Here is a 13,239-nt window from a genome sequence, read left to right as displayed (position 1 = left end):
ACTGCTATTACTGCGTTTCAAATTTCGTTATCCGCTACAGTAATCCTGGATATCGTTGATAACGTATGAACCTAAAAGCAGTACCAAAACAACTATACCAGTGCACTGTAGATTAGGATAAGACGCTTGATGAAAGTTCTTAAGCGAAGAGAGGCCAAAAAGAAAGTTTAGCAAGTGGTAAAAGAAAATTTTTTTCGGAAGTAGAGAAAAAAGTTTTAGTCCATTGCCTACCTGAACGGTGTATTCAGATATCATGAGAAGTGGTTACTACAAACGCCACCCAAGTTCCGTTTATAAAGTACATCGCACTAAACTGGTCTTCGTCTCATTCATAGATGTTTGTTTAAAAAATCAATTGCGATATAATTTTTCTGTTGAAAGAAAGAACACATAATGTAGTGAATCATATTTGAACTTAAACGAAATCTTGCTTCATTGCTTATAAAAATAAAACCTTTTCCTTTAACTCCTACTTCAAGCTCAGCTCAAACGACCAAGTCCAGCTATATCGGACGCCTAGACGCTGCTTTTTAGACACACACACACACACACACACACACACACACACACACACACACACACACACACACACACACACACACACACACACACACACACACACACACACACACACACACACACACACACACACACACACACACACACACACACACACACACACACACACACACACACACACACACGTTCTGTACACAGATGTCCAGCTTCTGTTCTTGTTGTGCAATGTCAGTTTTGGATTCCAAGGCAACTAAGCTCATATTGAGAATGGGTATTTTTTGCTACTTGTGTTCTGTGACTTTTCTTTGCTTTAAAATAAACCCTTCATCAGTTCTTACCAGAATTTGAACTTGTCTTTCTAACTTTCCAAACAAAAAGAAAAAATCTCCTCCCGTGTAATGAGCGATGCCATTCTTCATATATGGCTTTTCTGCGAATAGCTACATGCAGTGGATGGTCCAAGAACATCCTTTAAAGATAGCATATGTGTACACCAAAATGCAATTTATCACTGTCATTATACTGAATTTTTATCACTATTTTACCTTGTTTGGATAGTTAATGTGCTATATAGTCTTTTACTTCAGGAAAGTCAGCCCATGAAATTTTCTTACAATTCATTCCCGCTGCATTTAGGAAAATCCTACGTGAATCACTGCATTGTGATCATGATTCATTCTTTTCGCCATTTTCTTATTTTTCTTGAAGTTGCTACTGTGTGATAAATCGAAGAGCCACAACTAAATATCAACAACTGCATAATTCTCGAATTAACTTTTGTACTTCAGTATTTATTTCATACATTTATTCCAAATGAATTATTTGGAATAATTTTCACCTATATTTCTGTGATGTAACCTAGAGATAATTCCAGTACTTGCGCTCTGAGCAGTTGGTATAATCCAACATTTTAATGGATTTTTTTTGCTTTTCAATTTACCCATTACTATTTCACTAGTGTACGAGGGTTGCATATTCGCTGGCCCGAACACATTCTTCTCACGCACTCAACTGATTCTACGTGATATTTAGAGTTAGTCAGTAACACAGATGCAATCAAAATCGAAATAAGTACATTACATACCTAAACAACTCAAACTGTTATAAATGAACGACAATTTGCAACAGAAACCGAAAATAAATTCATTGGTATATAATTAAATTAAGCAATAACTGAAATGAAATAACTTCGAGACAAGATAACATATGGGAACTAGTCTGACTTGAAGTAGTGCAAGTTGTTCAAAAATTCTTCAGTTTGGGAAATATTATTTGATTGTTTTTTTCGAAACGTTGTTCATTAATACTTTAGCGGATTATGAAATTCAGTTATTTGAGATGCTATAATATTCTACATACTATATAACACATGTTATACGTTTATGTGTTACTCCATACGAAACGTTTTACGTAAAAGTCCATCTTAATAAAGTAATCAAGTTCTTCTTATGACGTTTTTGCGATAATTTTACACGATACCTTCTTTTGAACACAAGAATCAGTGATATTGAAATTGAAAAACAGATTTTCCAAGTTGCTTCCATATGAGTGATAATCAAAAGACACTTCTTCAGCTAGGATGAAGTATTTTACCTCTCATGACAGCTTTTAAAAAGGATCCATCACTCTTTCAAAAACCTCATCAAATTCTCGTGGGAGATTGAACAGAAACTTTACACTACCTCTTAAATAGATAAAAAACAATAATTTTGAAATAAACGAGTGATGCACAAATTGTAAAGATTTTATCCTCGATTTTTTCTATTTAATTCATTGATCTCTCTCTCTCTCTCTCTGTGTGTGTGTGTGTGTGTGTGTGTGTGTGTGTGTGTGTGTGTGTGTGTGTGTGTGTGTGTGTGTGTGTGTGTGTGTGTGTGTGTGTGTGTGTGTGTGTGTGTGTGTGTGTGTGTGTGTGTGTGTGTGTGTGTGTGTGTGTGTGTGTTTAGTTATCTAAAATGATTTAATTAAGTTGTCGCTCATGAAAGAGTATTTACCTAGAGCTAACTCAAATGTTTATAAATCCTTAACATGTCAGTCTATTATGCCTTTCATTTGCTTATTTACTTAACACTGCTTCATTTTCACTTTCAGAATAATAATAACATTTATAAAAAAACGATAGGTTTATAAATTAAAGTAGTGTATTTAATGTTTCAGATACCAAAATCAATTAGCGTGGTCTCTCTCTCTCTCTCTCGCTCGCTCGCTCGCTCGTTCTCTTTCTCTCGCTCTGTCATAAGCTTAATTCTGTTACAGAAAAACAGTTCTTAGTGAAACTACTGCTTTCCTGTAAATAAAAACAAAAATAATAATAAAAAAAGAACGTAATGAAACTTATCATTAAATCATAAAGAATAGTCAAAAGACCAGTTCTGGTACTGCCTACAGACGCTACTAAATACCTTATGATGAAATAGAAACAAACTTTGACGTAAACAAGCCACCATTTGCGATAACTACAAGAGGGGAAAATGATACAAATCTCTTCAATCTTTCCGCGAAACCGCCCACTTAAGGTCATGAAAGAACGCAAATATCATTAGGAGTCCGGTGCTGGCAGTGACCTTCGAAAGTTGACAGTGACCAACGAAAAAGAAAATTATTTGATTATGACGTCTTCATGAGTCATTCCGTCTTTCAAACAATGCATAGCACATATTTTTCCTTATTTTTTTCAATTCTTTTAAAAATTTCCAGACTGTCAACTTAAGGTAGAGGAAGGAATCATTTATGACAGTTAGATATAAAAGGGAGAAACTCACTCATTCAGACCAGTTAGTAAATTCATCTTGAGATACGATCCTCGCCTTTGCTAGCTTTCACCCAAGACATGAAGTCTCTTGTTGCAGTCGTGCTATTTTTCGGTAAGCTTGCATTTGTTCTTATTTGTGTAGGTACATGGTAATTGTAACATTGCTGGGAAATAATATTAATTTCTACATAATGTAATGGACGGCCTAGTAAATATGCTGTATTAATACCTTCAATACATTTTGATGATCAATTGGATTCGCTACTCTTCATTACCAATATGTTCACAGACTAACTGTAAATACAGTTCTCTGAATATTTACGGCCGTTTGTTAATATTTTTATATTTATCTTTGCTGCTTGAATGCAGCTTTCTTTCTCTTTCTCTTTTTTTGTACAGTAACTGTACGTAATGTACAGTAACTGGCTGCTCTACATTCCACTTTTCTACTCTAAGTTCTCTTAACAGGGCACAAATTTTTTAATGAGAATCCCCATGTACGCTTATAGTGCATTATAGCACAAATTACTATTAGAACATTCATGACATGAGAGTCAGATAATCAGGAACTACGAGAACAAGCATAAAACTTTTTTTCAAACCATATTTCCACCTAGAAACTGTTTGCCTGAGTTTCTAGGAGGAAAATTTCAGTATATCTGAATTTCTAGAAAGGAAGCAACGATTGCTTTTACTGCAAAGACAAATGCGGAGAATGTTGGAATTAACAGATTTAATTTTCTGGGCCTATTGCATTAGCTATTCCGGACATACTTTTGGTGAATCCCTAATACGTTTTTTTTCATATAATTTTTTCATAACTTTTTTCATATAATTCCTCAAAATGATGATGTAAATTCCGAAATATTTTCTTAGACAAAAATTAATACGATATACTTATTATTATTTTATGGCTAATATAGCCTACTTTTGTTTAGGAGTGCCCTTTTTTATAATGTCGTTGTCTCTTTACTCAAATCTTAGAGAATTACTGATATGTTATAAAACTAATAAATGAAGAATAATACAGGAGGAAAATTTTGGACATAACTTTTTTTGGATGTTGTTTGCTGTCTCCTTATCCAGGCGATATGCTCATCTGCTGTTAAGCCGTTAAAGGAAGGGGGTTTTGAGAAAGTGGGGGATAAATGTGGGGGAATTATTTGAGAAAAAAAAACGGTTTTTTTTTTATATGTATAATATTATTATTTTTATTAAGGGTGAGTAGAGAGCGTTTGGGAGGGGGGAGGAGAGAAGGATCTGAAGATAGAAATTATTCTTTGGGGAAGAGGAAGAATTGATGAGAAAAAGTCAGGGGTAGGAGTAACGAGGTGTGAGCCGTTTCGACAGTGCGTCGTCTTTGGAACTCTTGGGGGAAGTCCCGACATACTTATTTTGGATAGAGTTCGGTATTTATCAATCCAGAGAAGTAGTTTCAAACGAGACAGATGAGCTCATCAAATTTTCTCTGCCATTAAGGAAATTTTATTAGACCTTTCTTTTTCAGGTAAGAGCCTGTGTAGTCAGTATAAATGGCGTTTGCACTCTACAGCGTTTGACCGCACGAAGAAAGGACGGTGGTTCAAATCTAGTCGCCGACTAGAGGAAATTTTTCTAAGCCTTTTTTCGACCAGTTCCCGAGTTAGTCGATCTCTGGCACGGGCTAGTGGGTTTTTTCTCCCGGAAACTCGGGTTTTTCCTCCCGTAAACTCATGAAAATCGACCGCAGAACCCACACTATTTTCAGACATTAAAAATATTGTTTTAGGGTTAGAGACCACGAGATAGCGGCACTAGCTTGCCGCCTTCTTCACTGCGTACCGATGAATCAGTGATAGCCTTGGGCCAGCTATCTCTCTGATTGGCTACCAGTGGAGATTGAACTGCCCACTCAGCCTCCAAAAGTTAGATAGGGTAAGTTAGATAGGGTAAACGGCCCCGCCTACTCCCTACACGGGAACAACATAGGCGTTAGCTGATTTGATTTGATTTGATTCTTTTTCAGGTGGGTGTATTAGTGATTTTAGAAGGAAAATATTTCTTATGGAAATGTACATTTTTCCCTCCATGAAACATATAAAGCAGCCTAAGAACAAACTGAACCACACGCATAATGTATATCATTAATTACATTGGCCAGCTGGTCGCTAGCCTGATGAATTAATTACAGGCGACCAAATCAACAATCCAATGTGGCTCATGTGGCGTGTTTCATAAATACCTTTGAATGCATCGCATCACCTTGTCTTTTTTGAAGATAATATCCAAAATCAAAAGTGAAGCAAACTTTTTCTTATGTTGTGACAATAAGCTATTTAGAAATGGCATATATAGTGATATCATTGTAAATTAAACTGTAAATTGATCTTGATCATTTAAGTTTATGCGAAGAAAGAAAACGCCAATACTAGCAATGGTATAAATAAATAACATTGGACGGAGTGGACATTTGAAAAGAAGAGAAAGACATAAGAAATTATTGCGTGGGTTTTTGTGCATTATTAATGGATAGTTTGGCTATTGTATTTACTTATTCATTTCTGGAGATAAAATCAGAGTTAGTGTTAATTTCCTCTGCTAAAAGATCAGTTGAGAGAGAGAGAGAGAGAGAGGGGGGGGGTTTCCAGCTCTGAAAGGCAAAACGACTTTTAATTTCTAGCTAGCTCAGTGAGAACGTTTTCTAAGTCATTCTCAGTTTAAACATTAAAAGGGAATTGAAATATTACTCTAATATATGTAGTGCGTGGAAGTTCATTATATTTCTGATGACATTTTAAAAATGTTGTGAATACATTTTAGCCATAAGATTTGGCTAAAATGTATTCACAACTTGATTCCAAATAATAGAGAAATTTCTTTCTTCTCACAGAAATCGCATTTTTTATTTTTATTTTTTTCTAATTTATTTTTATTGCAACCATGTTGTAAACGCAAATTGCATTTCAGTGAAAGTCCAAAAAGATTCGTTGATTTCATAAAGATAATTTTAAAAATTCAGAGTAAGCAAAGGCCGAATTTATAACGAATTTGTTGCATTGTGCATGTGATAAAATTTAATTTCGAGGCAACTAACATAAGCAATGTGATTACTTAGTTTGCTTATTTTTCGTGATTTCGGAGAAAAAGTGACATAAAAAAAGACTCTTAGATCTAAGTCTCAAAATGGCGATTCAGAACAAAGTGATATTTTGTAGCATATCATCTCACATTTTACTTAATGTGTCATATCATCTGACACTTATTTTGACGAAGAGTGTGATAAAAAATAGTCAGATAGTAAGATACATTATAATCAATACATCCAAAATTACGCTAAGCTAGCCACCTTCTGGTGTTCCATACATTGGTAATCATTTTCCAAAATCCGTGAGCACCTCGTGGGCTATAAAGGCATTTCATAACATCCTATAGAGTCATGTCTGTTATTTTGTGACTTCTCAAGTTCTACACTGCTGTTGTTCTATAGAAATGACATTACATTCGACACTGCTTTACTTTCGACGGGTAGTAATAATGGTGGTATCGCTGTTGCTACTAGCATCAAGAATATCATATCATCATTTGTAATTAGCAATAATTACCTTTGAGGATCAACATATCAGAAAAAAAAAACAATTTAACAGACCAGACAAGAGTTTCTGTTGGAACCCTCACTGATATGAAATCGCTATAAAAATAAAATCAATTTGTTCTGGAAACGAGATCCATGAATAATAGGTATCTTTGTAAAAATGTATATCTGCTTTTTTAAATATATTTTCCCTTTCATGTGTTTATTTACAATTTTTTCCCTTATAGCTGTTGCTCATATTACGTCAGCAGCGGATAAATGCCATTCAAGAGAGGTAGAATTTTGTAACAGCCTTCCATTAATACAAATCCAGGCAGCAGGAATTCCAGTTACAGAAGAGGAATTAACTGAAACTACCAAGTAAGTAATCTTCTCTCTCTCTCTCTCTCTCTCTCACTGTATGCGTTTTTCTCTTGGTCGCGGATTCGTTGAATAGACGTCACTAATCCCCACCTTTACTATAGGATGGTTTAAGGTTATAATTATGTAAATCGAACATTAATAATATTAATATATTTAACTAAATATATTAACATAAAAAATGATGCAACGTCTGTGCAAAATAATTTGAGAATTATACCTGTGTTACATAGAAATGATTTTACTCTTACTTTATATTTTTAACTATTTAATCGGGGAGTGCGCAAAATACTTATAATGCCATGCTCTTAAAACACAATTTGCACAATAATTTTAAAGTATTCTTTGTATAATCGGCAAATTTCTTTACATTGGTTGCAAGTAGAGAGTCCAATTTGTATTTACCTAATATTAAAAGATTCATATATAATATAAATACTTAAAATATGTACCCTTTGACGTTCTGGAATTTGAATTTTAAGTCGAAATTTTATTTTATTTTTAATCATTATCCGTTTTTTTTTTTTTTTTTAGATTTTAGTCATTTTAATATCAACAGACGTGAATTATGTTTATTTCTTTTGAAATGGCAAAATCATTTCAAAAGAAATAAACATAACTATCTAAATATTAACGCACTAGCATAATACAATGCACACCGTTTTTTTTTTTTTTTGCTGAATTGGATAGGAGTCAGCAGGAAACCATTTTTAACACAATTGCTAAGTAATATGCATTACTTAGCAATTACTCTCACATTACTCTGAACTAATTTCTGAATATTGTGTTTATTTAGTGCCATTGATGAAGGCAATCAGTGCATGAAAAACTATTCTGACGCTTGTTTTACTCAAGTAATGAAAGAAGTCTACGGCCTAATAGCTTCAGTTCCTCAAGAAATCTATCAGAAATTCAAAACACCAGGAGATGAGTTGAGAACTGGTAAGCAGTAAACACACATAAGCATTGTATTGATTGATTGATAACTAGATAGATAGATTGGAAAATACTAGCGTGAATATAAGCGAATAGGTTTTACATATGAATAGACTCCGAGGATCCTAGTGGATGTTTCTTACATAAGTGCTTTAAATTCGAGTATAAAAGTTCATTTTGATCTACTTTCTTAAAAAATAGTGCGATACTTTTTAAGATATGAATTCTGTAAGGATTCCCCTGTCTTTCTTCATCTCTTCCATAGTAGTGTTGGACGAGTCCATCGATGGAGGATTTAGTGGCGTTTAATATAGTCGGTTCCAAACGGAGATGTATTATATCTTAAATATCTATTCATGACATCGTCTTTCCTTCTTTCGGGAGTAAACTGTTCGAATTCTTTGGAGTAAAAACCTACTACTTCCAAAAGGGAGTCGCCTTCAGTTTAAAATCTTCATAACGAAATTGAAACTTAGGGGTCTTTTCAGCCAAAGGCAATTACTGTGGTTTAAGTAAGAATTATAACATTAATTTCATTCCTACTTGATGAAATATGTTTAATGAAATTTCACTGCACGGGATTTTAGTATCATTTTTCAAGTCCTCTCTGTTTTAATTTAAACCTAACCATAATGGCCAAAATTATTCAAAATGACAATTTTATAACTCACCATATTTCCAGAATTTAATGAAGTCTGGTAAGTTGAATTTAATGAAATCTGGTAAGTTGAAGAAGAATAGATTATTATACGTAATATGTCGTTTGATAGGTGATACAAACGACAGTAAATTAGCTGTTTATAGAAAGTAAGCTAACAGAAAAAAAGTAACGTAGGCAATCACAGCAATTGATTCTAGAGCTGTTTATAATTTATGTGCTGTAGACATGTTTGTTGTATTGTAACATTCTTTTTAACACTGTAATCACAATGGAAGTGAATGGACATCTTTTATTGGGAATCTTAAGTCATAAAGTTTATTCAAGTCCATCCTCATCAGAGTGAAGTTATTGCTCTATGTAATTTCGAAAGAATAATGACAACAATATTAATCGGCTAGTATTATAGGGAGTAGGCGAGGCCTTTAAACCCTATCTAGCTTTTTGGAGACTACTGAAGGGGCAGTTCAATCTCCACTGGAAGTCAATCAAAGATAGCTGGCCCATGTCTATCACTAATTATCGGCAGCCACCGATGAAGAGACCGGCAAACAAGTGCTGCCATCACTTAGTACCTAACCCTACTAGGATATGAAATAAAGTGGGTTGTACGGTTGTTTTTCTCTAGTTTACGGGAGAAAAATCCCACTTGTCCATACCGGAGAGATCGACTAACTCGGGAACCGGTCGAAGAAAGGCTTAGAAAAAATTTCTCCAGTCAGCGACTAGACTCGAACTATAAGTCTATCTTCGTGCAATTTACGCAAACGATGCACGCGCTACTTCCAATGAGCTACACAGGCTTTGATTTCGAAAGAAGTGCTTTATATAATTTACTTCTTTATATAATATTGTTTTAATCGGACATCACTTTATGTCCCATTAAAATCAATATTGAAACTACAGTAATTATTTATAAGGATTTCAAATGTCCAATTTGAATGAAAATCAATTTCAGCCAGAGCCCAGTAATAATAATAATAATATATAAAAGCTTATAGATGGATGTAAAGGTGCATACATTTTGTGAAATGCATCTAGAACCTCTCTAGAGGTTCAGTCAGGGACGAATTAATCCAGCTGGGCTCCTGGCAGCAAAATTTACGGGCCTCCTAAAATATTTACATTAAGGATTGACGATTTCTCTTACAACCAGGTACACGTGTGTGGTAGTAATGAATTTGTTTTCATCTTTTTTAAAAAATAGTAGAAACTATTCCAATTCATCATCAAAATGCATAATATAGATCTTATGCGTTCTTATAGATTTCGTTTAATTTTTGCACACAGCTTGGGGACCGTGGCGGCTGCCCGGTCCTACATCCGCTTGATCCGCCTCTGGGTTCAGTTGTTTTGGTTTCCTTTCCTACTCACTTACTTTCTGCATGAATTTTCTGGGAAATTGTTCCAAGGTTATCAAATGTTAAGAATGCAAATTAAGTTTATCATACAAGCAGTTCAATAATTTCTTTTATCATCACTTTTGATAAATAACAAGCCCATAAATTATGCAAGAAATGAATACGGAAGTAGTCGTCAGGGCAATGCATAACTGCTACAAGGAATGAATAAGTAGAACCGTCAATGCCAAAATAAATCAATGGTTATCATCTGAACAAACACTTTATCTTCATTGATAATGCAAAACTTTTCATATAACCAACCAAAAGAATTACAATAATATGGGGTTAATTAAATATACAACAACCAGGACACCTTGGAAGTACAAGTTTTTATATCATGCTGTCAATACCACTGTTAGGATAATTGTATTGAAGTTGTTATTCGTGTACCAAATAAATACTTAGACTGTCCTTCAATTATCTGCGGATACTGACGAAAGATTTATTAAACAGGGGTGGACTGGAAATATTTTATAGTTCCACGAGAATGATCCTGAAATCATTTTTCACCGAGGTCACCCTGTTGTCCGATATAGATCTGGTCCACTCCCACTTACCTTATAAATAAAACTGAAAACAGTTATTAATAGAGAAATATTTATTGACATCAAATTGTTTCTGGTACAATCGAAGGTGATATTTCATAACTTAGCGAAGCTCAAAAATGTAAATTATTGCATAAGAGAAATATAAATTTAGATCCAAAACACCGCATCTTAAAAAGACGGAGATACTAAAGCATCGACTTGAATGGGTGAGCCGGAATAAGAAGATTTACTAAATTAAAATAATGCAAAAGTAACCTATGTAAGACTTTCTAGCTTTTATCACCATTTTCAAGCTCAATAGCTTTTCTAAATATTCGATTTAAACTAAAGAAAGTGACACCAATTTAGAATATTATATATAAAATTCATCTAATAAAATAAGTATATTCATATTTATGGTCAGTAATTTGTTAAATTGAATTTATTTTCCAGAATATCTAAAGAATGCTCCTTGTCTGAAGGAACTCATGAGTGAGGGTGAGATGAAGAGCTGCTACAGTGACATGCAAACCGTTATAGAAACAATTGAAACAGCAGCTCCCGCAGACCGTTTGACCACTGCTTTGTGGTAAGTTTAATTTCGTTTTATTAAAACAAAATAATTCTTTGGAGTATGTGGATGCTTTTGGAGAGAGAGAGGAAGAAACTAGAAGATTGAAGTGGCTCGGAAAAATGAAGTACCAAGTTTGATCCTATGAGATCAAACTTGGTACTTAGCCCACCTACGGTGCTAATATAAGTTTACAGGGTTTTATCTATGGTAACTATAAATTAAATTTAATATAAATCAAAATATATCAACATATAAATTGTGATTATCTGTGAAAATATGGTGATGATTGACGGTAGATAGCGCTGGTGTGGATGATGATGGTAGTTGCAATTCGTTGTAGTTGGTGGATTGAGTGGTGGAGACAGAGAGTTGTAGAGTAGGTGCCCTCCCTTGATGAGGCTTTGGACTCCCTGGAGGTGTTACGTAATAATAATAATAAAAAAAAACTAGAAATATAAACTAAAATAAAATTTTTAATTTTATGAACTAATTTTAATTTCTTTAAATAAATTATTTTATATTTCAGATAAATTGTAAAATAAAAATAATTCTTGAACACTTAATGCAGAAAAATGAACATCTGGTGAATGAAAAAATCTGGTAACAGATTTTATGCTTTATTTATGATAACAAAAGTAAATAAATTAATAAAATAAATAAATAAATAAATCCGCAAACACCTTTTATTCCTCATAGAAAGTAGGTGAGGCCGTTTTAATCCTATCCAATATTTGAAGAATGAGGTCCGTCTTTGTCCATAGCCAATCAGGCATAGATGACTCAAAATATCGTTTATTTAAAGGCATCCAGTGAAAAGAGACAACGGGAGACAACTGTTGCCATCTCAATGGTCCCGTACTCTAAAATATAGAATATTATTCTCTGAAAACGCGTGTATTTCGCATTTTATGAAAAAAAAAAATAAATAAATAAAGCTTATGTTAGATTTTATTTAAAAATAGAAATTAACAACGATATTACTTTTATCATGTATGTTTTGGCTTCTGTTGTCCAAATAATTTAGTTTATTCTTCTTTTTTATTTGCAGTGGGCTCAATCGCTGTGTTAACTGCGTAAGAAATAAAATGGAAAGTAAATGTGGTAACAACGCATATGAAGTTGGCATGAAGTTAATGAGTATGATCGTCTCTGATATACCTCAACTTGTCGCATCTTCATTCGAAGAAGATAATCCTAAATGCGAAGGTAAACTTCCACCTGCTGGTACACCCCCAAAAGGAAGCGATTCTCCCCTGGTTAAACTGGTTTCTGTGTTATCTTCATAGAAGATTCAAAATCGCAGAATAGCAAAGCACTACCCTGAACCACCACGATGCTCTGTGATATCCTTGTGATTCCAAACAAATGTCCAAAGAGATTAATGTTATGCTTGTAGATGCTTGCTGTTAGTGTCTGTTTAATTTTATAAGATTATGAGTTCTGTCTCTGTTAGCAGTTCTCTGATGTATGAAAAACTTTATTAATAAAAATGTTTTAACTGCTCTCGTAATGAATTCTTATACAATACATGCATTGCTTATCGTCTTTATGTATACATTAAATAAACTTTTAGGTGATATTACAATTTCTGGTTAGAAATGACGAAATCATTTACTTGCATCACATGTCAAAACTGGTAGATTCCTGAGACAACATGTATGTTTTGCTTGCAAACAACTTCAGATCGGATAACAACAGGTTAAAAAATAAAAGATAAAAGTTTTGTGCACCATACCATCGCCTCTATCCATGGCTAGCGAAAGAAATAAATCGTATAAATCTTGGAACACTTTCATTAATCAACGACACCGGTTATTTAACTAAGAGCATCATGAACAAATGAAGCAAGTTCCTCTGCTCTGCAGACAAGAACAAATGAAACACATACTAAAGTAAAATTTTCATACATCTGCATAACGAAAAGTTTTCTCTTTAAAAA

The 13,239-nt window shown here is 33.8% G+C and overlaps 1 protein-coding gene across 1 annotated transcript; it reads left to right on the top strand.

Moving 5' to 3' along the window:
* The first annotated feature begins 3,244 nt into the window (after positions 1-3,244).
* Positions 3,245-12,803, top strand: LOC150107222 (uncharacterized). The gene is made up of 5 exons (XM_090391077.1): positions 3,245-3,383; positions 7,070-7,202; positions 7,999-8,144; positions 11,180-11,315; positions 12,349-12,803. The coding sequence occupies exons 1-5, from the start codon at positions 3,350-3,352 to the stop codon at positions 12,584-12,586; spliced, it is 687 nt and encodes a 228-aa protein (XP_090247203.1). The 5' UTR covers positions 3,245-3,349; the 3' UTR covers positions 12,587-12,803.
* The last annotated feature ends 436 nt before the right edge of the window (positions 12,804-13,239 follow it).

Source organism: Typopeltis vanoorti, chromosome 4 (genome assembly GCF_054136105.1).
Source record: "Typopeltis vanoorti isolate ZY-2024b chromosome 4, IOZ_Tvanoo_1.0, whole genome shotgun sequence".
NCBI lineage: Eukaryota > Metazoa > Arthropoda > Arachnida > Uropygi > Thelyphonidae > Typopeltis > Typopeltis vanoorti.
This window is presented reverse-complemented; position numbering and strand designations above follow the sequence as displayed.